General features: G+C 35.5%; 1 protein-coding gene across 1 annotated transcript in view; it reads right to left on the reverse strand.

Moving 5' to 3' along the window:
• N4BP2 (NEDD4 binding protein 2) overlaps positions 1-25,296 on the reverse strand; it is a 95,646-nt gene that overhangs the window by 63,065 nt on the left and 7,285 nt on the right. Inside the window, exons 2-4 of the mRNA XM_041753462.1 lie at positions 19,328-19,429; positions 5,242-5,581; positions 217-1,363 (exon numbers count right to left, since the gene is read on the reverse strand). Of these exons, the coding sequence (XP_041609396.1) occupies positions 217-1,363; positions 5,242-5,467 (1,373 nt within the window). The 5' untranslated portion in view covers positions 5,468-5,581; positions 19,328-19,429. The remainder of the gene's footprint in view (positions 1-216; positions 1,364-5,241; positions 5,582-19,327; positions 19,430-25,296) is intronic.

Here is a 25,296-nt window from a genome sequence, read left to right on the forward strand (position 1 = left end):
CTCCCAAAATGATATTCTAAGATAAAAGAATTCAATAAAAATTTCTGGAGAAAAGAATGCTGATATTAGCTACAAAGAAAAAAATAGTAAAAAGAAAAGATCTTAGCAGTTACTAACATCTCTATTAAACAAAAGGATTTCACATGTTCATATTCTCCATCATAAATGTTCAGGTTCAAGTATTATACTTTTTAAAAACTCAATTAAACCTCATACCTTGCCAAAAAAGATTTTCCTGATCCTGGAAGCCCTCTGAGGAGAACAAGAACTAGTCCAACATAAGATGATGTCTTCTTTCTTACGACCTGAGAAACTGGGGTTTCTTGTACTTGATAAGCACTTGTTCCCTCTTTATTTCTCCATACCTTTGTTGGGGAAGTGTGAGAAATAACTGGAGGGGGAAACGTGTAGCTGACCGGTCTCCAGTGCGTAGCGGTGGTTACAACAGGAGCTACAAAGCCATGATTTCCTTGAAAGAGGTCAAAAGCAGGAATCATTGGATTCCACATTGGTGGAGGTGGAGGAGGAGGCAGCAGCAGAGGGAGAGGGGTAAGTACAGGACAGTAATTCACATCTTTCCCCTTTGACGGAAGTTCAGTATGTTTATGTGGTTTGAAACTGAATTCTTCAGAAGGTACAAATGCATCGGGGACAGAGGCAGATTTCTGATCCCCACTTGTACCTAGTAAATCAAGCCCCAAATTTTGCGCAGTAAGGCTTAAAGGAGCCTGAGGTTCACTGGCATCCAAATCTACAGGGGCTTGAGAGAACGGAGTCTCAACACACTCAGATTCTAAAAGCTCTTTCTGCCTTTGACTGAGATTGTTACTACTCACCATAGTGTCATTTGCTACATTTAAAGAACTACTGAGAAGAGGATCTTCCAATGCCAATACGTCATCCTTTATAAAATTTTTGGACTCATCAGAAACAGAATGTGAAATTAAGGTGTTTGAACTTAATGCAGAGGCAGAATTCTCTAAATTTTCACTGTCCAAATCCATATTCTGTGTAGAAAGAATGGGAGTCATATTACTTGAATCTGAATTTATAAATGCACTCGGGTCACTAAAACTATTAACACCTTGCAAAGGCAAAAATGAGTATACTTGGTCATCAGGAGAAGAGTTCAATTTCTCAAAAGCATTCTGTATTAAGGAATCCAAGTCTTCAGTTAGCTGCATGTCCAAAAATGAATCCATTTTTGAATCTTCCCTCTCTTCTTCAGGAGTATATTTTTCCATTATTTCACGTCCCACAGCACTTACTTGGTTCTCGGAGGCAACAAAGCTTTTTGAAGATGATTCTTCTACCTTGGCATCAGTGGCAGATAATTCTAATAGACAATCCATTGCATTTTCAACTGTACAAGAAGAGCAATATTTGTATTCAATATTCAATAGTATTCAATAGTTGTATTGAAAACAGTAAATAAAATCCATGAAAAATTATACTTTTTGTACTGAATGGAATACAGAAATTTATAAATATTCAACTCATTTTTTAATTAACATTTTACTAATACACAAGTCTGTATCAATGTAAAGTTTGAATGATGGAGTCATGCAATGATGTTACTATCAGACAAACTATAATAAACTAGGATAATAGGGATCCCTGGGTGGCGCAGCAGTTTGGCGCCTGCCTTTGGCCCAGGCCACGATCCTGGAGACCTGGGATCAAATCCCACATCGGGCTCCCGGTGCATGGAGCCTGCTTCTCCCTCTATGTCTCTGCCTCTCTCTCTCTCTCTCTGTGACTATCATAAATAAATAAATAAATAAAATTTAAAAATAAATAAATAAATAAACTAGGATAATAAACTGCCACCAAGTAGACAATCCCTGATAAATGTAAGTAAAACAGAATAATATCTATAAACTATAAGTATCTATAATTGCATATATTATGGTTACTTATAAAGACCCAAAAACCAAAAAATAAAAAATAAAAAAACTTTTAAAAGACCCAAAAATCCGTTAATTTATTCAAACTTTAGCTATTGCCCATCTTTTTAAAAATTAAGCATTTTTAAGTACTCTCCTGTAAATCTGATTTGTTTATATAGTTTATGCAATGAATTTCATTTAATACCAAAAAAAGCTATTAGCATGTATTACGTTCAGACATACTTTGTTCAAAGTAAATAAGACATAGTTTTTACTACACTTAAGGGATTTTTTGCAGTCTAACAGAGGCAATTAAAGATAATTAAATTAGAAGACAATTACATTATAATATAATATAGATTAAATAATGCATACTTTTAGTAATACACAAATGCCATAGCAGCCTTATAAGAGAATAAGGAAGATTCCACATAGGGTAATATGTGATCTGGGACTTGAAGATTAAGAAGAAACTTGTCAGACAAAGAAGGGAAAGGGAAAGCCAATCTTGAAAACACAAAGCATGTTTAAGGTATTAAGAGAAGTTGGTTGGAATGTGTGTACACAGTAGTATGGTAATAAAAGGAGACAAAACTGGAAAAAAGAGCAAGTGGAACTGGCAAGAGTGCTATATGTCATGGTAGGACATACCAATTTTACCTTCTAGGGAAACTACCTGTCACCAAATTTGAGCTAGGCACTTTGTATGTATCACCTCAAAGAGCCCTCAAATAATACTGTGAGGTATAGTATTTCTAGCAAATAGATGAAGAAAATGAAGTTCGAAAAGTACATTAACTTAACCCAAGTCACACATATATTAAGTGACAGAGCCAGGACTGGTATGTCTGACTCCAATGCTGAGCTCTTTCTGTCCTAACACAAATACAGAATTAGAATTGTTAGGCATTTGAAGTTTGGAGTTTTGCTTATTTCTGTGCTTTGTTTTGTTTTAAGGAAAATAAATAGGGAAAGGAAGCACAGCACAGGAGTAACAGCTCTGGTCTGGACTCAGAAAACCAAACTTCAATCCCTACTTGCTGGCTATGACCCTTTGAACAAATTACTGAACTTTCCAAAGCCTTGATTTTCTCATGTGCAATATGGGGATAATAAAAGTACCTACCTCATAGGGTTGTTGTGAGGATTAAATGAGATAATCCATGAAAATGTGCTGTGCACAAGGACTGGCACCTAGTAAGCACCCAATTAATGTTCCCTTAAGAAGAAAAACAAAGAAGGATTGGAGGGACAAGCCTGGCAAAGATACCAGTTAGGAGATTATAGCAATAGTACAAAGGTTAGAAGCCCTATACTTGGGGGGGGGGGGGGGGGGGGGGGGGGAGGAAGCAAGCACACAAGCAAACATAAGTATTTCTATGAAGAAAATTTATATAATAGAAAAACCCCAAGATCAACCCAAAAAAATTAACATGTATATAATAAAAAACAGTATTAAGTAAAAATAAGCAAAAGATCATGATATATATACATATATATATATATATATATATATATGTATATATCACAAAAGAAAAGTCTTTACACAGAGTGTTGGAAAAAATTAAACCAATGATATAAAACAAAAAATACATGAATAAACAATTCACACAAGAACATAAAAATCAATAAACAACCATCTACAAAAATGCTCAATAACCTTGTTTATTTAAAGGAAAAAAAAGGAAAAAGCAAAATTTTATTCCTATTAAAATCTTTAATACTAAATGCTGAAAGGGCACACCTCTCTGGTAGGCAATTTACGGGTATGTTTCCAAGAACTGAAAACTGTTCTTACCTTGTGACATACGAAAATAAAACGTTGGAACTAAGAAAAAAAGCCAAAAGAAGGGAAAGATGATTTGTACCAAGATGTCCTCTGCTGTATTAATTATTCATGAAAAACTTATATATAATTTAAAAATCAGAGCACAATTAAGTGGGATATTAGAAAGCTATTAAAAATAAATACAAAGATCACAGCAACACTGAAAAAAATGCTTATGTTAGGTTTAAAAAGCAGAATATGTAGTTTCATTAACACTATTTATTCAGACTACTCAAAATATCAGTATTTATAAATAAGGTGTAGAGAAGATCCTGGAAAAGAAAAATGTTTTCTGTTAGGATGTAAGGGTAATATATTTTTCTTGTCGTTCCTCATTACTAGGTTAGTATATGTGAAACAAATTTTAAACACCTCAACAACAGGAAATAAAAAAGTAGTACATAAAAAAAAGTCATACATAAAACTATACAGTATCATTTTTGAGCATAATGTGGACTGCTGAAAACTGTTTTTCTGCACACATAACAGGATAGTTAATATATTCTCCTCACAGTCCATGTAATGAATAAAAATGAATTTTCATGCATTAGCAAAACTTCTCCAATCTAGAAAAATTTTATCTTATACTAATCATGGCCAATAGTAACACTAAGCATCAATATTTAATTTACTCAGTCAACTTTGAAAGTTTGTCTGTCAACATACTTCTAATCAATTTATTATGTTATTAATAATACTAAATTGAAAACTTAACCAAAAAAAAACAAAAAAATCCCTCAGTTCTTACCAAAAAAAGTCCTATGAGGTACATACTACTATTTTTCTCATTAAAGATAAGAAAACAGACCCAGAGAGGTTAAGTAGCGGAACTGGAAATCTAACCCAAGTTTCCTGACTCCAAAGCCAGTATTGTGAAACACTACTCTATAATATCAACTTCTAATCAGCTCTCATTCCCACAATTACAATGATCTTTTCACTCAATAAATATTTACTGAGGTCCTGTATGAATCATTTGTTATTTTAGGGACTGGGGATACAGCAGTAAAAACTTTATAAAATCTGTTTTTATGGAGCTTACATCTTAAGACAGCAGTCCTCAATTGGGGATGATTCTGGTCCCCCAGGGACATATGACAATAGGTGGACACATTTTTAATTGCCACAACAGGCTACTGAAGGTTGCTACTGTCAACTAGAGAGTATAGGCCAGGGATGCTGCTAAACATCCTATGATTCACAGGAAAGCCACTCACAACAAGGAATCATCTGGTCCAAAATGTTAATAGTGCCAACCTGTTCTAGAGGGAAGATAAAAAGAAATAAAACACAGAATGTAGTATCTATACATATATCTTACACCTAGAACTGTGTATTTCTTGAGAGCAGAAAAAACTGCTTTCTTCTCATAACACAATACCAACTTAGTACCTTGCCCATAGCAGGTGCTCGATAAATTAGAAAAGAGAAATATGGCAGTTGTTTTTCTATATTACTACTGGCAGTAAAGTACATGAAGGCTTCTTATACTATGCAAAGGGTTCAAACTAAACTTTTTCTCACCTTTGAAATCACATTCAGAAAGCATCAAATACACTACATCGGGGTCCAGATCAGAAAACATCTCTGAGATACTGGTGAAGAGTTCCTCCCGATCAACTTTTGTCTCACACATGGAAGGAAGAGTAGTGGGTGGCTCCTCACGACTAGCCACACTGGATACAACTTCCTGAGAGCTTGCAGTCTTCCGAAAAGGATTTCCCCCAAGATTTTTCTTTCTCCTTGGCATTCTGACTTCCAAAACTAAAATGTTCCCCTTTTCTTATTTAAGATGTTTGATATTTAAGTCATACCTCAAAGAAAACACGGTTAAATATCTTGTACAATCCAGCAGTAATAGGACCTAAAATAGAAAGCAAGTAAAAACACTCAGACTATATAGTTGTATTTCCATTTCTAAGATCGGAATGACATCTTTATTTAACACTACGGAAGTACCATCAACTCTGATAGCAAAGCCAAAAAGCAGTAAGACAACCTCTTACACTTTCTCCAAAATATACAAGTTTTGCCAGGATTGAACATGTTAAAAGATTAAGATATTAACAAATAAAATGAATTTTCACAACAGTGAGCACACTGTTTCAATGTCATTATTTCATTTTTAAAAACAGTATTCATAAATGACAATGCCTACTGAGCACCTACATTTGGATGTCTAATAGGCATCATAAACTTAACATGTCCAAAACTGAGCTCCTGATCACCTCCTCCACATCCGCTCTTCCCAGTCTTTCCCATCTCAATTAATGCAGCTCTGTTCTTCCAAATGCTCAACTCAAAAATCTCAGAATAATTCCTAACTCCTCTCATCCCACATCCAACCACTAAACAAATTTTGTCAATGCAACCCTCACAATGTATCCAGAATATGACCTTACCTCACTATCTCACTGCTACCACAGCCTGTCGCCTGAATTAAGTTCCCAAATCAATCTCCCTTCAGTCTCTCTCTATATGTAGGCACAGCGATCAGAGTGACTCAGTTATAAACTATAGGTCAGATCACATGTATCTTCTGTTTAACTATCTACTGACTTCCCATCTCACTCAGAACCCTTAAAATGGCCTATAACCCAGACATGTGTTACTTCTGTACTGTCATCCCTAAACCTCTTTCCCTTGCTCAGTGTCATTCTAGCCACACCTTACCTCCTTGTTCTTCAAACACATCAGCCACACTCCCCCATGGGAAACTTTACATTTGGCTCCCTCTTCCTAAACTACTGCTCTCTCAGGTATAAAGTCTATTTCCTCACCACCTTGCTATCATTACTCAAATGTCACCCACTCCAGAAGCCAGTCTCCAACACCACTTATCCTTCTTCCCTTACTTGAATTTTCTCAGAAGTCTTATCTTCTAACACGGTATATGTTTTATTTGTTTTTATTGTATTTACTACCCATATTCAAGTACAGTATAAGTAAGCTCCACAAGGGCAGGGACTCATTGATCTAGAGAACCTCAGATAGTCTACTTGCTTTTCTCCACTTAGATGTATCTAATAAACATTTCAAATTTAACATATCCCAAAAGAAATGTCTGATAATCTCCCCAAAATCTGCTCTAACCATTTGGTCTGGCAACTGTTCTCATTCACTCATATTCCAGGGGCCTAAATGCTTTTTCTGCTTCCAACTCTTGTCTCCTGCAGTCTATTTTCAACACATGAGCCAGAATGATCTATGTACAACAACATACAACATACATACATACAACAACACACAAGTCAGAAAGAAAGTCTTCTCTATGTCACTCAGTGAAAGCTCAAATTCTTACAGTGGCCCACCTCCCTGCTGGCCTTTGATATACTCTCCCCCAGAATCCTTCAAACCTTTATTCAAGTGTCACAATCAATGATTTCTTCCTTGATTATCCAATTTAAAATCATGTCCCCCACTCCCTCTGCCCCAATCTCCTTTTCCTCTAACCACCCATTGCCCTTAACACCCATACTATAAAATTTACCTTTTAATTAAATTTACTGTGTCATAGCTCTCTCCATCTTCCAGAACTGCACTGTCAATATGGCAGCCACCAGCCACATGTGCCTATTTAAATTTAAATTAATTTAAATTAAATTATACCTTTCTCTATTAATAGCACGTAAAGTAGAATTTGGAGGAGGAAAAAAAAATGCCAGAGACAGAGAAGGACATTATGTAATCATAAGGGACAGAGCACCAAGAGGACACAGCAACCCTAAATGTGTGTGTGTGTGTACCAAACAAAAGAGCTACTAAATAAGTGAAGCAGAAGCTGACAGAATTGAAATGAGAAACAAATTGACAATTCTAGAAATTTCAAACCCCCGTTCTCAACAATTGATAGAATTGATAAACAAAGAAGATAAACAAGAATATAAAACACAGTAATACCATCAATTAAGAATAATCAACCTTTATAGAACACTCTACCCAACAGCAGCAGAATACATTATTTTCAAGTGCCCACCAAATAGGTACCAGAAAAAGACCATATCCTAGGCTTTAAAACAAATCCCAACAAACTTAAAAGAAGTGAAATCATATAATGTATTCTCTGACCAGAATGGAATCAAACTAGAAATCAATTAACAGAAAGATAACCGATAAAGCTCCAAACATTGAAACTTATGCAATATACTAAATAATCCATGAGTCAAAAAGAAAGTCTCAAGAAAAATTTAAAAATACATTGAAATGAATGAAAATATACCATATCACAATTTACAGGACACAGCTAAAGCAGCAATGGTGGAAATTTATAGCAAATTTATACCCAAATGCATACAACAAGAGAAAAAGTCTCAAATCAATAATCTAAGCCCTCACCACAATTACCAAGAAAAAGAAAAGCAAAACCAATCCAAAGCTAACAAAAGGAAGGGAATAACAAAGACAAGAGCAGGACCAAATGAAACTGAAAACAGAAAAGCAAAAAAGAAGAATCAGTGAAACAAACTAATAGTTCTTTAAAAATAAAAATGACAAACATCTAACACAACTGACAAAAGAGAGAAGACACATATTACCAGTATCAGGAATGAATAAAGGGTTATCACTACAGAACCTTGTATGCTGAAAACTATACAACACTGATGAAAGAAATCAAAGATCTAAATAAATGAAAAGGCACAGCATGTTCGTGGACTAGAAGACTGAACATAGTAAACATAGTTTTCCCCAAATTGACAAACAGTACTCCTATCAAAACCCCAGCAAGATTTTCTCTGGATATGGACAAGATTATTCTAAAATTAAATGGAAAGACAAGGGAACTAGAATAACTAAAACGATTTTGAAAGAGAGGAATCGTCAACTTCAATTTCAAGATTTGTTATGTCACTATACTAAACAAGACTGTATGGTATCAGTAGAGGAACAGACATATAGATCTGGAAACAGAACAGAATATACCAGAAATAAACCAACATAAATATGCCCAACTGACTTTTGCCAAAATTGCAAAAGCAATTTAACGAAGAAAAGATAGTCTTTTCAACAAATGAAACTGCAGCAGTGAACATCCACAGCTTAAAAAAAATAAACCTTGACCTCAGTCTTGTACTTTGTAGAAAAATTAACTCAAAATGGATCAAGAACGTATTAAGTCCATAAAACTATAAACATCTTAGAAAAAGAAAAAAAAAAAAAAAACAGGAGAAAATCTCCAGGACCTAGAGCTAAACAAAAATACTACAAGTATGATCCATAAAAGGAAAAACAGATAAACTATACTTCATCAAAATTAAACATTTTGCTTTGTGAAAGATCTTGTTAAGAACATGAAAAGACAAGTTACAGACTAAAGAAAATATCTGCATACCATATATCCAACAAAGGACTAATATCTGCAATATATAAAGAACTTATCAAAACTCCACAGTAAGAACCAAACAATTCAATAAGAATATGCGCAAAAAGCGAAACTCCAAAAGGATATACAAATGACAAACAGGTACATAAAAGATGTTCAAAATCATTAGGTATTAAATACAAATTAAAACTATGTACAATATGGGATCCCTGGGTGGCGCAGCAGTTTGGCGCCTGCCTTTGGCCCGGGGCGCGCTCCTGGAGACCTGGGATCGAATCCCACATCGGGGTCCCGGTGCAGGGAGCCTGCTTCTCCCTCTGCCTCTGTCTCTGCCTCTCTCTCTCTCTGTGTGACTATCATAAATAAATAAAATTTAAAAAAAAAAACTATGTACAGTATGATATTACTTCCACATCTATCAAAGTAGCTATCATAAAAACTAACGACCACACAAAATGCTGGCAAGGATAACGAGAAACTAGATGATTCATATGCTCTGCTGGGAACATAAAATAGTACAGCCACTTTGGAAAAAGTTTGGCAGTTTCTTTTAAAAACTAAACAAGCAACATCATACAACAATTCAGCAATTGCATGTCTAGATATTATTTACCTAAGAGAAATGAAAAATATGTTCACCCAAAAACCTATACACTAAGTTTATACCAGCTTTATTCATTATAGTTAAAAATTAGAGAACAATTCAACTGTCCTTCAATGGGTGAATGGGTTAAACAAATTATGATATTTCCATTCCATGAACTACTAGTTAGCAATAAAAAGGAACAAACTGGGACGCCTGTGTGGCTCAGCGGTTGAGCGTCTGCCTTCAGCTCAGAGTGTGGTCCTGGAGTCCCCGGGATTGAGTCCCACACTGGGCTCCCTGCATGGAGCCTGCTTCTCCCTCTGCCTATGTCTCTGCCTCTCTCTCTGTGTCTCTCATGAATAAATAAATAAAATCTTTTTTAAAAAAAAGAATTATTGAATCATTATATTATATACCTGAAACTAATATAATACTGTATGTTAATTATACTTGAATTTTAAAAACATCTTTTAAGGGAAAAATATAGTTTTAGAGATCTTAATCAAAAATTTCTGGTACGGGATCCCTGGGTGGCGCAGCGGTTTGGCGCCTGCCTTTGGCCCAGGGCGCGATCCTGGAGACCCGGGATCGAATCCCACATCAGGCTCCCAATGCATGGAGCCTGCTTCTCCCTCCGCCTGTGTCTCTGCCTCTCTCTCTCTCTCTGTGACTATCATAAATAAATAAAAAATTGAAAAAAAAAAAAAAATTTCTGGTACAAAAAAAAAAAATTTCTGGTACCTTCTCTCATATTCATTTCTAAGTACAAGCCATTCTAAATTAAAATAAGTGAAAAAGCAGCCCAGAAAGGCTCTGATTTTTCCCTGGTTATGATTTATGTTGTTCTTTTTATGTTAGATATTAAATTATTTTCCAAAAGGGAGCTTGGGTGGCTCAGGTCAAGATCCCCAGGGATCGAGCCCCAGGACAGGCTCCTTGCTCAGCAGGGAGCCTGCTTCTCCCTCTCCCTCTGCCCCTCCCTATTGCTCGTGCTCTTTCTGCCTCAATAAGTTAATAAAATCTTTAAAAATAAATCAACAGTTTTCCCAAAAAAAGTAAAAACTGCTCTTACCTAAATCACCATTGATGTACATGTAAATGATAAAAGGCAATGATAAAATTCACCAGGAAGATGTAATAATTTTACAATTCTAAGTTTGTATTCAACTTGTAAAACTGCTCTCTCCATTAACTATTAGAAAAAGGGTCACCCCCAACAAAACAGAGAAAAAAAGAAAGGCGAACAATAAGGACACAAAGACCTGAGCCATGTCATAAATAACTTAGCTTAGTATCTATATAACACTGGACCCAATAACCACTGAATACACTTTATTTTCAAGTACACATGGAATTCTACTAAGAAATAGTATCTAAACTATAAGTAGAAAACACAATTGTCTGAAAATTAAGAAATATACTTCTATACTTGAGTCAAAGAAGAATTCTACTATATTAGTGAAATGCTAACATCAATTTAATATATAATTAAGGGGAGCCTGAGTGGCTCAGTCAGTTAGGCATCTAACTCTTGATTTCGGGTCAGATGGTGATTTCAGGGTTTGTGTGGTCGAACCTCAGGTCCAGCTCTGCACTCAGTTCTGAGTCTGCTTGTCCCTCCCTCTCCCTTTGCCCTTCCCTCCTCCACAAGTGCTCTCCAGATAAATAAAATCTTTTATTAAAAATAATGAAAATTTTTAAAATAAAGTAATTAATAGTAATAGAAAATATTTTAACCAAATAAATATATCCAAACTGTGAGATACAACTAAAGTCATGCACAGAAAAAGATGCATACAAAAACATATATTAGAAAAAAAGAAAGGCTGAAAAATCAACTATCTAAGCATTCAATAAGCAGTTAGGGGAAAAAAAAAACAGTGAATCACCCCAAAGAAATTAGAAAGGAAATAACAAACAGCAAATACAAAATAGAAAACAAATACATAGTAAAGGGGATCAACAACATCAAAAGATGGTTCTTTGAAACTTAAAGTAGTTTTAAAAAAAAAACTATTAAAAATAAAAAATCCTTGGCAAGAGTGACTAAAAAATGTGAGAGAAGACACAAATTACCAATCACAAATAAAAAGGGAACATCATTATGAAATCCACACATTTAAAAGAGATAAAATGAAAAATTTTATGCCAATAAATTTTAAACTTTAAATGGAATACACATTTTTTAAAAATGCACATCATACCACATCTGAAATAATAAGATGTTAGTCCTTTATCTATTAAAGAAATAGAATCTATAATTTAAAGCCTTCCCATAAAGAAAACCCTAGGGTCTAGGTGGCTTCATAAGTAAATTCCACTAAGTAATCTCTAATACCAACCTTACATAAACTCTTTCAGAGACTAGTTAAAAGAAAAAACATTTCACAACTCATTTTATGAGGTCAACCCAACCCAGATACCAAAACCTTACAAGGATATTAAAAGAAAAAAATTACAGGCTTATTTCACTCATGAAAATAGATGTAAAACTCCCAAGCAAAATATTAGAGCAGGAATATATAAATTATGATATATTATTAAAAAATCCAAAAATTGTATTAGTTACTTATAAAAATAATATATCATAACTTGAATTTATTTTTTGATTATAAAGTTGTTTTAATATTTGAAAATTGGGACACCTGGGTGGCTCAGCAGTTGAGTACCTGCCTTTGACTCAGGGCGTGATCCTGGAGTCCCAGGATCGAGTCCCACATCGGGCTTCCTGCATGGAGCCTGCTTATCCCTCCACCTATGTCTCTGCCTCTCTCTCTCTCTCTCTGTCTCTCATGAATAAATAAATAAAATATTAAAATAATATTTGAAAATTAACCAATGCAGTACCTGACATTACCAAAATAAAGAAAAATCATATAATCAATTCAATATATGCAGAAAAACTATCTGAAAAAAGTCAACATCCACTCATGATAAAAACTCTACACACACTAGAAACAGAAGGGAATAAAGAAAGGCATTTACAAAACACACACACACACACACACACACACACACATACAAACCCATCATACGTAATTATGAAATGCTAAGTTTACTCTCTGTAATCAGAAATAAGACAAAATGACGGCCATCACCATTTCTATTCTACAGTACTACATTGTACCAGAGATCACAGCCAGCATGTTAAGACTTGCAACGGAAATAAAAGTTAAGGATTGGAAAAAAAGAAATAGAACTATCATTATTCACAGGCAATACAACTGAGTGCATATAAAATCCAAAAGAATCTACAGATTATCCTTTAGATTACCCAGGTAATTTAGTAAGAGTGCTGGACTGCTTTTCTCTCCACTAGCAGTTAGAAATTTAAAAATTAAATCTAAAGGTCTAGACCTATCAGCAGTATTTACACAGCTCGTAAATAAGAACACCCTAAGGACATTACCTTCTAAGAACAGGGCCACTATCAGAATTTTCTTACTATTCAACTTGGGAAAATGTTGTGTTCCAGGGCTTAGCCCTAGGTTCTCCTTTTCCCACTTCTTTGGTGACCTCACCTAGTCTTATGGTTTTAAACATTAACAAAATGCTAATAATTTACATCCCCAAGCTGCACCTCTTCCCTGACCTCAGACACACATCAAACTACCCACTAAATATCTCCACTTTGTGTATCTAAATAGACATCTAAAAACCTAAGTCAAAGGTTTGCTTTAAAGCCTCCAGAACCTCTGCATTTCATATAGAGTAAAAATCAAAGTTCTTAAAATGGCCTAGTTAAGATAGTAAACAGTCTGGTTCCCTAATAACTCTTTCAAATCCTTTCTTGCTACTCTCCCTCTTGTTCTTTCTTAAATTCACCCAGTATTCTCCTGCTTCACTGTCCTTATATTTAATTCATAGCCTAAAATGTACTCTCCACAGATACCTTAATGACTCACTCCTTACAAGACTTTACTTATGGCACCTTTGCAGAGAGGTTTCCCCTAACCATCTAATGTAAAACTGCACATATACGTTCTCTCCATCTCCCTTTCATTATTTTTTTTCTCCAAAGAAATTATCATTCTATAATTTTGATGTTTATTTTGTTTAAAATCTGTTTACCCTGACACTAGAAAGTAAACTCTTTGAAGACAAAGGTTTGGTGGGATCCCTGGGTGGCTCAGTGGTTTAGCGTCTGCCTTTGGCCCAGGGCGTGATACTGGAGTCCCAGGATCGAGTCCCACATCAGGCTCCCTGCATGGATCTTGCTTCTCCCTCTGCCTGTGTCTCTGCCTCTCTGTGTCTCATGAATAAATAAATATTTTTAAAAATAAGAAAATAAAAACAAAAAGAAGACAAAGGTTTTTGGCAATTCTGTTCACTCCTGCATTGCCCTCACTAAATTAAATAATAAGTACCAAAATTATATACTAATACCAAAACAATGTCTAGCACATAGTAGCACTAAATAAATTTCTGCTAGATAAATGAAGGATTAAGGTAAGAAAAAAGAAATAAAAACAGGAAAGCAATAGGTACAGAATTCTAAAACAAAATAGTGATACTAAAAAAAATTTTTTTAAGTTTAACCCCATTAATAAAATGGAATTAAAAGAATATTACTGGGGTGCCTGAGTGGCTCAGTCAGTTAAATGTCTGACTTTTGGGACACCTGGGTGGCTGGGCGATTGAGCATCTGCCTTTGACTCAGGGCGTGATCCTGGAGTCCCTGGATCAAGTCCCACATCGGGCTCCCTACAAGGAGCCTGCTTCTTCCTCTCCCCATGTCTCTGCCTCTCTGTGTCTCTCATGAATGGATGAATGAAAATCTTGGAAAAAAAAAAAAAGTCTGACTCAATCTCAGTTCAGGTCTTGATCACAGGATCCTGAGTTCAAGCCCATTAGGCTCCACGCCCATTCTTTTTCTTTTTCTTTTTTACTGTTATGTCAAAAATAATTAAGTTGCCTAATAGATAAAAAATAATTTTTAAAATAAGAATAGCCATTGTTGGCAAGGCTATAGTGAAATAGGAATTCTCAAACATTGTAATGACAATAAACTAGTATAATCTTTCTAGAAAGCATAGTGACACTATGTATCAAGAAACCTTAGGGGATCCCTGGGTGGCGCAGCGGTTTGGCGCCTGCCTTTGGCCCAGGGCGCGATCCTGGAGACCCGGGATCGAATCCCACATCGGGCTCCCGGTGCATGGAGCCTGCTTCTCCCTCTGCCTGTGTCTCTGCCTCTCTCTCTCTCTTTGACTATCATAAATAAATAAAAATTTAAAAAAAAAAAAAAAAAGAAAAGAAACCTTAAATTACAGCTGACCTCTGAACAATGGTGAAGGAGGTATTAAGAGCACCGATCATCCATAGAATCAAAAATCCACGGACAGTTTTTAACTTAACTACTAATAGCCTATTGTTGACTGGAAGCTAGAATATAAAGTCAATTAATACAAATTTTATAAATGTATTAGACACTGTTCTGTTACAATAAAGTAAGCTAGAGAAAAGAAAATGTTAAGAAAAATATAAAGAGGAGAAAATACGTTTACAGTACTGTACTGTAAGAAATCTGTATGTGAGGGGCATCTGGGTGGTTCAGTGGTTGAGTGCCTGCCTTCGGCTCAAGTCACAATCCCAAAATCTTGGGATTGAGTCCCACATCAGGTTCCCCAGAGGAGTCTGCTTCTCCCTCCGCCTGTGTCTCTGCCTCTTTTTCTGGGTCTCTCATGAATAAATAAATAAAATCCTTTCTTTCCTTTCTTTGATTTTATTTATTTCCTTTAGGAAGGAAGGAGCGAAGGCAGGAAGGCAGGAAGGCAGGAAGGCAGGAAGGCAGGAAGGAAGGAAGGAAGGAAGGAATCTGCATGTGAGTGGATCTCAGGTAGTTTAAACCTGTGTTGTTCAAGGGTCAACTGTACTTATATTCTTTCATCCAACAATTCCACTTTTAGGAATTTATCATAAAAAATAATCAGATTTACATATATAAATAAATATTTATATAGAAATGTTCAAAATATAGTAATTTTTTACAAAGAAAAATTTAAAAATAAGTAGTATAAGAAAGGAATGATAAAATAATTTCTGATCATAGTAAGTATAATTTATTAAATACTTAACATATGCCAGCTAAAATGTTAAGATCAAGTAAGAAATATTATACCTATTTTGCAAATAAGAAAACTAGAGACTAGAAAAGGGAAGTATCAAACTTAAAGCTCTTGGGACGCCTGGGTGGTTCAGCAGTTAATGTCTGCCTTCAGCCCAGGGCGTGATCCTAGAGACCTGGAATCAAGTCCCGCATCAGGCTTCCTGCATGGAGCCTTCTTCTCCCTCAGCTTCTGCCTATGTCTCTGCCTCTCTCTCTCTCTGTGTGTGTCTCTCATGAATAAATAAATAAAATATTTTTAAAAAACCTTAAAGGTCTTAAGTAGCAAAACTGGATTGAACTCAGATTTGTTAGACTCTGCTAAACAAAATATCCCTTTAGATTCCTAAGATGGAATTTTATAGTCTTAATTAAAGACTGTATCTTGAATATTTGAGAGGTTTTTCTTTTTTAAGACAATGTTAGAAAAGAAAGCAAGACACAACACTCCATATAATTTATACAGACACCCAAATGGGATTAGGTTAGATTAACTGTAATATTAGACTGGAAAAGAAATCTCTGGGTAGTGGGATTACAGGTAACTTTATTTTTAACATACTACTGTTTTTATATACTACTTTTGTATTTTCCAAATAACCTCTAATATAAAGATACTTTAACAATCAGGGGAAAAAAAATAACAATCACTATTATCAAAGCTGAATCTTAGACTTCCTCTATACTTCCTCCAGATGGCAAACCATAAATCCCTTCTAACTTTTTCCATTGTGTCTATTTATATGGAAAAAGACCTAAACATGTAGGTGGCTTAAGTGTCCAACCAATATTTAGTATAGTGAAGAATCTCTATAAAACATACTACCACTCAAGTACCAGTTTTACTTTATATATCCAGATTATTTCAATTCCATTTACTCACTTGAGTAACGTTCAGTTATTGTATCAACTGAACTTATGCATCTTCCTTTTTCAATAAAGAGAGCCTTATTAATACACTAGTGTAAACAAGATTATGTAGCTTCTTCATATACATACCTGACCTAGAGAGAGTGTATTCTAAAAGGATATGGGAAATAAGGATGGGTAAGTAAGGTTTGATATATTATGGAGAAATGTGAAAGAACTGGCTCAAATGAAGAACCTAAAAGCAAATAATATAAATTTCTGTTAATAATGAGACCATGAATACATAAATTTCATATACACATTTTCCAAGCTCTTCTACCTTTATTATTTAATTTTACTTGACAGAGAACCTAACCAATACATGCTTGCTCATTGACTATCATCAAAATATTCTAGCATGGTTAGCAGAAGTCTTATCAATTCCATGTTTTGTTTTGTTTTTAACAGATAAAGATAGATGTTCTTTTAAATCTTAAAAAAAAAAAAATCCAGGTTACATGAAATTTATAAAAGTAACAAAGTGAACACGAACTCTAACAGTGGTATGGCAGTGGTCAGTACTGCCATTAATGTAAATATACCAATAACCACTTCAAAAAAAAGACACCTTCCTATTGAAAACTATATCAACACAATATTAACACTAAAAAATTTCCCATGTCATTTTATGAATAACTCTGCTATATTTATATAAGGACTACTAATTTTAGATAACTTACCTTATAGAAAAATATCAGAAATTAATACATTTCTATAACAGTCAAGAAAGATATTCTATTTAATACACAATATCAACTATCTAGAAAGAATAAGCCTAGGAAAATCAATACTAACAATCAAATTTATTAGTAATACTTTAGTTCCAAAAAAAAGAAAAGTAGTACTTTAGTTCCTAAAACCATCAAAAGAGAAAGAAAAATAAAAAATATCTCTCTAGGGGATCCCTGGGTGGCTCAGTGGTTTAGCGCCTGCCTTTGGCCCAGGGCGTGATCCTGGAGTCCCGTGATCGAGTCCCGCGTCGGGTTCCTGGCATGGAGCCTGCTTCTCCCTCCTCCTGTGTCTCTGCCTCTCTATCTCTATGTCTATCATAAATAATAAATAAATAAATATTTTTTAAAAAAATATCTCTCTAGAAGGAACATATAATTTGAAATCATAGGAATTAACCATGGCATTATCCCAAACCAGATCAAGAAAATCTCTTTCAGGGGCACTTGGATGGCTCAGTCGGTTAAGCGTTTGCCTTCAACTCAGGTCATGATCCCCAGGTCATGATCCCCAGGGTCCAGGGATCGACCCTAACATAGGGCTCTCCCCTACTGCTCCCTCTTCCTCTGCCCTTCCCACTTGTGCACTCTCTTGCTCGCTCTCACTCTCTCAAATAAATCTTAAAAAAAAAGAAAAACATCTCTTTCAGAAGCAAATGCTACCAAAACCAATCAATCCATCTTTACTGGGGATTAAGTTACCTACAAAATGATTTTAAGGATACCACTGTGATAAGGATAAAATACTAAATCATATCAAGATACCAAAGGGTGTGTCACTAAAAAAGAAAGTATTTATAGAAAATATAATCAAATTAAGGTAACCAATAATCTTAAAATGTAGCTATGTGGCATAAGAACTATTATAATTAATCATTGAACATCCTAAATATCAATAGGTAACAGTATAGCTAAATAAATTATAGTAAAAGATCACCCTTTAGGATACTAGGCAGCTATTAAAAAGTTTAAGATAGAATGAAGAAACCAGATGTGTGGAGAAACCAGAAAGATCTCTGAGACATATTCTTAAGGGAAAAAGCTAGTTGTGGGGCAGCCCGGGTGGCACAGTGGTTTAGCGCCGCCTGCAGCCCAGGGCGTGATCCTGGAGACCCGGGATCGAGTCCCATGTCAGGCTCTCTGCATGGAGCCTGCTTCTCCCTCTGCCTGTGTCTCTGCCTCTCTCTCTGCATCTCTATGAATAAATAAATAAAATCTTAAAAAAAAAAAAAAAAAAAAAGCTAGTTGTTAAACAATATACAACTTTTGGCCAAAGAATCCAGGAAGGTGTAATTCTCTGAATTCTTCAACACTTCTTATAATCCTTCGTTACTTACTGCCAGAACTAGTCTTGCTTCATTATTTTAGAGCCTTGTTGCTTTTACCAACATATTTTCTTCTATATGTGTTGATTTCCCCCATTAGCCATATTCCTTAATAACACAGATTATGATATATACTCCAATCTGGCAGTTGGCCGTAGTCCCACACATAAAATAGGTGCACAAATATTTACAGATGGTGAATATGTAAAATATGAAGAAGCATTTTAGAAGCAGAGAAACTAAAGCACACATTAAAGGAGAAATCCAGGACTATAATACACTTGTTTTACACAATCATAAGCTCTTTGAGAAATTCTAGTAACATGGGGGATCCCTAGGTGGCTCAGTGGTTTAGTGCCTGCCTTCGGCCCAGGGTGTGATCCTGAAGTCCCAGGATAGAGTCCCACATCTGGCTTCCTGCATAAAGCCTGCTTCTCCCTCTGCCTGTGTCTCTGCCTCTCTTTCTCTGTGTCTCTCATAAATAAATAAATAAAATCTTAAAAAAAAAAAAAAAAGAAATTTTAGTAACAAAATTTGTGACTACAGTTTCCAAGAGATTTTTTAAATCACTCAAATAAAAATGCTTGAAAACCTATGTGTAAAATATTCATACTCTGTGACTTTAACAATACTTACCATCTGTCTGGCATTGATGCTACTAACGTGCTTGCTTATTAAGGCCACAGTTGATATCTGCAAACTCTATAGCTCTTCCTGTTATCCAACATGTCTTCTTTACTGCCAAAATAAATAAAATATTTTATGTATATACTAAAGGCAAATTTAAGTTTATGTCAAACTATAATCCTAAATGAAATCAAAGTTCAAAACATGTAATACGTATAAATACATATAATATTCCACAGAGAAAGACACAAAAGCAAAAAGAAAAAAAAAGATCAACCTCATTTGCCACCACTGGAAGTAACTATTACACTGTGGAAAATAGTTATATTAAAAGAAAAAACTAAGCATTTATTCTTCAGGTAAAACATTATTTCAAGGTAACAAAGTAGCCCTAACTAATGAGGGAAACTTCTTCATGGAAGATGACTATGCAAAAGGAATGTAAAAGGAACAATAGAATGTTAATATTTATTACAAGTAACTGAACAAGAATCAGCAATCAATGAAGGCTAAAATCACCATTAGGTTTAAGGTTGATAGAGATTACCTGGTGCCAAAGTGCCACCGCAGAGGACTTACTAGATGCAAAAAGATAACTTTTTTTTAAGATTTTTTTTTTTAAGATAAGAGACACAGAGAGAGAGGCAGAGACACAGGCAGAGGGAGAAGCAGGCTCCCTGAGACGAGCCCAATGTGGGACTTGATCCCAGGACCCCAGGATGACGCCCTGAGCTGAAGCAATGCTCAACCACTGAACCACCCAGGCGACCCACAAAAAGATACCTTTACAATAAAATAATCGGGTAATGATCAAACAGAGCATCAGAATGATGGGAAAACTAATTATGTGCTCTTAATATGAAACAACATGCATACACAGCATAACTAAATAAAGTACTCTTCCAAAAATCTTTAACCTGAATCTGAAACACCTTTAGATCTAACTCCCAATTAAATATTTTTTTGGAAAAAAAAAAAAAAAGAATGAATGAATGAATGAATGAATGAATGAATAAATAAATAAATAAGGGGTTTTTTTGGGGGGGGAAGGGGCAGAGGGAGAGGGAGAGAGAATCCTAAGCAGGCTCCATGCTCAGCACAGAGCCCAAGGAAGGACTTGATCTTCTGACCCTGAGATCATGACCTGAGCCCAAGTCAAGAGTTTGAAACTTAACTGACTGAGCCACCCAGGCACCGCCTAACACCCAGTTTATAGAAAATATAGGGAATAGAGTAACAAGTTATACTATATCATGAGTAAATAAAAAACGTCCAACATTCTCAACAGAACTAACAAATCTGTATCATGGAGTAAGAGAGGGAGGGTGGTGAAAAGATAGATAAGAGGCAGTTTCATATTAAAAAAAAACTCAAGATATAACGAAGTGCAATAGGTAGGTCTTGATTTGAACTGGTATGAATGAATGAATGAATGAATGAATGAATGAATAAATAAATAAATAAATAAATAAATAAATAAATAAATAAATGGGGTGCCTCAGTGGCTCAGTCAGTTAAGCATCCAACTCTTGATTTTGGCTCAGGTCATGATCTCAGGGTCATAAGATCAAGCCCTGAATCAGGATGAATGCAGGCCATAGACCCTGCTTAGGATTCTTCCTATCCCCTCTCCCTTTGCCCCTTCCCTCCTAAAAAAAGTAAATTAAAAAAAAAAAAGTAAAACCTGTTTTGGGAACAAATGGAGAAATAGGACTATGGTATGAATATTATATTAGAGAATTACTGATAATTTTGGTAGGAATAATAATGGTTTTATAGCTATATCAGAGAATATCCTTTTCCTGGAAGATATACACTAAAGATAATATGCCTTCTTGTAATTTTTTTAAAAGAGCAAATTTCAAATTAAATCCTTAAATGAAATTTAGCAAAGCCCAAAATATACACTTATAATACTCAAAAAGGAAAAACCAAAAAATAAATTTCACTTTATTTTTAAGTGGCTCAGGAAATTTATACATACACATATGTAAAGTAAATGTGGCAAAATTATTAACAATTATTGAATCTAGGAGGTAAGTGTATATGAGTTCAATGAGTACTATTTTGTTATATATGCTTAAGTTTTTTGCCAAAGTTTTTAAAATGTACTATGCTTCAAGTAAACCAGTTTGTTTACAAAGTAAAAAAAATCCTTTTTTAATCCAAATACCAACCCTTGTGGGAACCGGGTGGCTCAATCTGTTAAGACCTGCCTTCAGCTCAGGTCATGATCCCAGAGTCCTGGGATTGAGGTCTGAGTTGGCCTCCCTTCTCCCTCTGCTCCTCCCCCCTTCTCATGTGCGCGCTCTCGCACGCATTCTCTCTCTCTCTCTCTCTCTCACTCTCATTTAAATAAATAAAACCTTTAAATAATATACCAACCCTTTATTTGGAATTTCTAAATCAAATATGACAAGTTTTCATAAAGCAGAGTAAAGATTATACCTGGTTATCTATCCGTATGTGACCTGAGAAGAAAAATTCAATCACACTCTAAGAGAAGAAAGAAACTGAAAGAAGAAATCTTAAAGTATAAAACTGAAGGAGGGGCTCCTAGCTGGCTCAGCCAGGGGACCCTATGACTCTTGATCTCAGGGTTCTAAGTTTAAGCCTTATATTGGGTGTGGAACCTAGTTAGAAAATTAATTTTTTAAATGAAGAAAAGGACCCATGGGACACCTAGGTGGCTCAGAGGTTGAGCGCCTGCCTTCAGCCCAGGGCGTGATCCTGAGTCCCAAGATCAAGTCCCATATCAGGCTCCCTGCATGAAGCCTGCTTCCCTCTCTGCCTATGTCTCTGCCTCTTTCTCTCTGTGTCTCTCATGAATAAATAAATAAAATCTTAAAAAAAGAAAGAAAGAAAGAAAGAAAGAAAGAAAGAAAGAAAGAAAGAAAGAAAGAAAGGGACCTTGAACAAACAAGACAACCTTGAGAAATTAAAACAGAGCTAGAGGCTTCACACTTCTTGATTTCAAAACATATTAACAAAACTACAGTCATCAAAACAGTATGGCACTGGCATAAAGAAACAGAACGGCTGCACTAGAATATAGAGCCCAGAAATAAATCCTGACATATACAGTCACATTAATCTTTCTTTCTTTCTTTTTCTTTCTTTGTTTCTTTCTTTATTTGAAAGAGAGAGAGAGAGACAGGGAAACAGAGAGCTAGCGAACAACAGCCAGGGAAGTGGCCAAAGGGGTGAGAGAGGAAAACAGAAAAAGTCCCAAGCAGACTCCACACTGGGCATGGAGCCTGACGCAGAACTCGATTTAGTGACCCTGAGATCATGACCTGAGCTGAAACCAAAAGTCAGTTGCTTAACCAACTGAGCCACCCAGGCACCCCTAGAGTCAAGTAATCTTTGACAAGGATGCCAAGGCTATACAATGTGGAGAGGATCGTTTTTTCAACAAATGGTTGCTTGAAAATTGGATATTCACATGCAAAACAATGAACTTGGACCCTTACATGACACCATATACAAAAATTAACTCAAAATGGGTTACAGACCTAAACATAAGACCTGAAACCATAAAACTCTAGAAGAAAACATGGGTGGGATGCCTGGGTGGCTCAGCGGTTGAGTGGCTGCCTTTGGCTAAGGGCATGATCCAGAGTCTGGAGATCGGAGTCCTGGGATTGAGTCTTACATTGGGCTCCTTGCATGGAGCCTGCTTCTCCCCCTCTGCTTGTGTCTCAGCCTCTCTCTCTCATGAATAAATAAAATCTTTAAAAACAAACAAACAAAAATCCATAATGAGATATCACCTCACATCTGTTAGGATAGCCACTAACAAAAAAAAAGGCGGGGGGGGAGGTGTTGGTAATAATGGGAAGAAATTTAAACCCTTGTGTATTGTTAATGGTAATGTAAAATGGGCAGCTGCTGAGTAATATATAGACTGAATTACTATATTGTATTCTTGAAACTAATTTAACACTGTTAACTATATTGGAATTAAAATTTTTTAAATAAAATTAAATAAATAAAATGTGTAGCTACTATGGAAAACAATATAGGAGTTTCCTCAAAAATCAAAAATAGATTATGATCCACCAATCTCACTTTGGAGTATACATCAAAAAGAAATAAAAACAAGATCCCCACAAAATATTTGCACAATCATGTTCACCACAGCATTATTCACAATAGCCAAGAGTGCAAGCAACTAAAAATGTCCATGCAATGTAAATGTTCCCTAACAGAAAAATGGATAAAGAATACATGGTGTGCGATGCCTGGGTGGCTCAGTGTTTGGGCACTTGCCTTCGGGTGAGGTCGTGACACCAGGATCCAGGATCGAGTCCTGCATTGGGCTCCCTGCAAGGAGCCTGCTTCTCCCTCTGCCTATTTCTCTCTGTCTCTCTCTCTCTCTGTCTCTCTCATGAATAAATAAATAAATCTTAAAACAAAAAAAAAAAAAAACATGGTGTATATACAAACAAACGTGATGGAATATTACGTAGCCTCAAAAAAGGAAATCCTTCATGGATAAGCTTTGAGGACATTATGCTAAGTGAAATAGGCCAGTCACAAAAATACAAATACTGTATGATTCCACTTATATAAAGTATCTAAAGTAATGAAACTCTTAGAAACAGCAAGTAGCATGATAGTTGCCATGGGCAGAAAAGGGAGAAAAGCAGAGTTGTTCGGCAGGAATAGTTTCAGTTCTACAGGAAGAAAATGTTCTAGAGATTTATTGTAATAATAATGTACATACAGTTAACAGTACTGTACTGTTCATCTAAAAATGGTTAAGACAGTAAATTTTATGGTATATGTTTACGGATTTTTTTGTTTGTTTGTTTACGGATTTTTTTAAATAAAACTATATATAAGGGTTAAGTTTAATCACAAAGGGAAAAAAAATAAGAGGTGTTTAGCAAAGAAAAAAAATGCTCACTAAGAGAACTGGAGTCAGAAATAGAACAGGAGGGATCCCTGGGTGGCGCAGCGGTTTGGCGCCTGCCTTTGGCCCAGGGCGCGATCCTGGAGACCCGGGATCGAATCCCACATCGGGCTCCCGGTGCATGGAGCCTGCTTCTCCCTCCGCCTGTGTCTCTGCCTCTCTCTCTCTCTGTGACTATCATAAATAAAAAAAAAAAAATTAAAAAAAAAAAAAAAAAGAAATAGAACAGGAAAGAAAATCACAAATAGAAATCCTGAGAAGTGAACTACATTTAGTTATAACTACATAATCAATTACCAACTCTGCATCCTGTGATAGAATAGATGTACTGGATCTTTATAGCTTCAGAGACTACATGCAAAATACTCTATTATCTACTAGAATTTATACATATACTATAATCCATCTCCTACTCAACCACTTCTTTCCTATGAACCATCACCTACCACAAAAGTCTCCATCTTTTCCTTCCTAAAGTCTAGTTCTAAAAAGTCTAAAAAGTCTAATTCTAAAAAGTTCAAATTCTTCCATTGGAAAAACTGTTTAGAAATTTGGTATTCTCAGGCCACCTGGCTAGCTCAGTCAGTAGAGCATGCCAGTCTTGATCTCAGTGAGTTCAAACCCCACGCTGGGTGTAGAGATTACTTAAAAATAAAATCTTAAAATAAAAAGAAAAGACAAATCTGATTTTCTCAATGCACTCAGAATTGATAACATCAGGTTAACTCAGACTAACCAAATTCCTAATAATCTCTGCATATAGTTTTTTTAAATAATAATTTAGGGACGCCTGGGTGACTCAGCAGTTAAGCATCTCCCTTCGGCTCAGGGCATGATCCCAGAGACCTGGGATCAAGTCCCACATCGGGCTCCCTGCATGCAGCCTGCTTCTCCCTCTGCCTGTGTCTCTGCCCCTCTCTCTGTGTCCCTCATGAATAAATCAATAAAATCTTTTAAAAAGTAATAATAATTTACATTTGTTGTTTCAAATTCCCACTTCTTGTTGACCTCTTAATCCAAAGCAATTTTCCTCCTGTAGCTTTTTCTCTGGTTTTTCTCT

The sequence above is a fragment of the Vulpes lagopus genome, chromosome 4, assembly GCF_018345385.1.
Source record: "Vulpes lagopus strain Blue_001 chromosome 4, ASM1834538v1, whole genome shotgun sequence".
NCBI lineage: Eukaryota > Metazoa > Chordata > Mammalia > Carnivora > Canidae > Vulpes > Vulpes lagopus.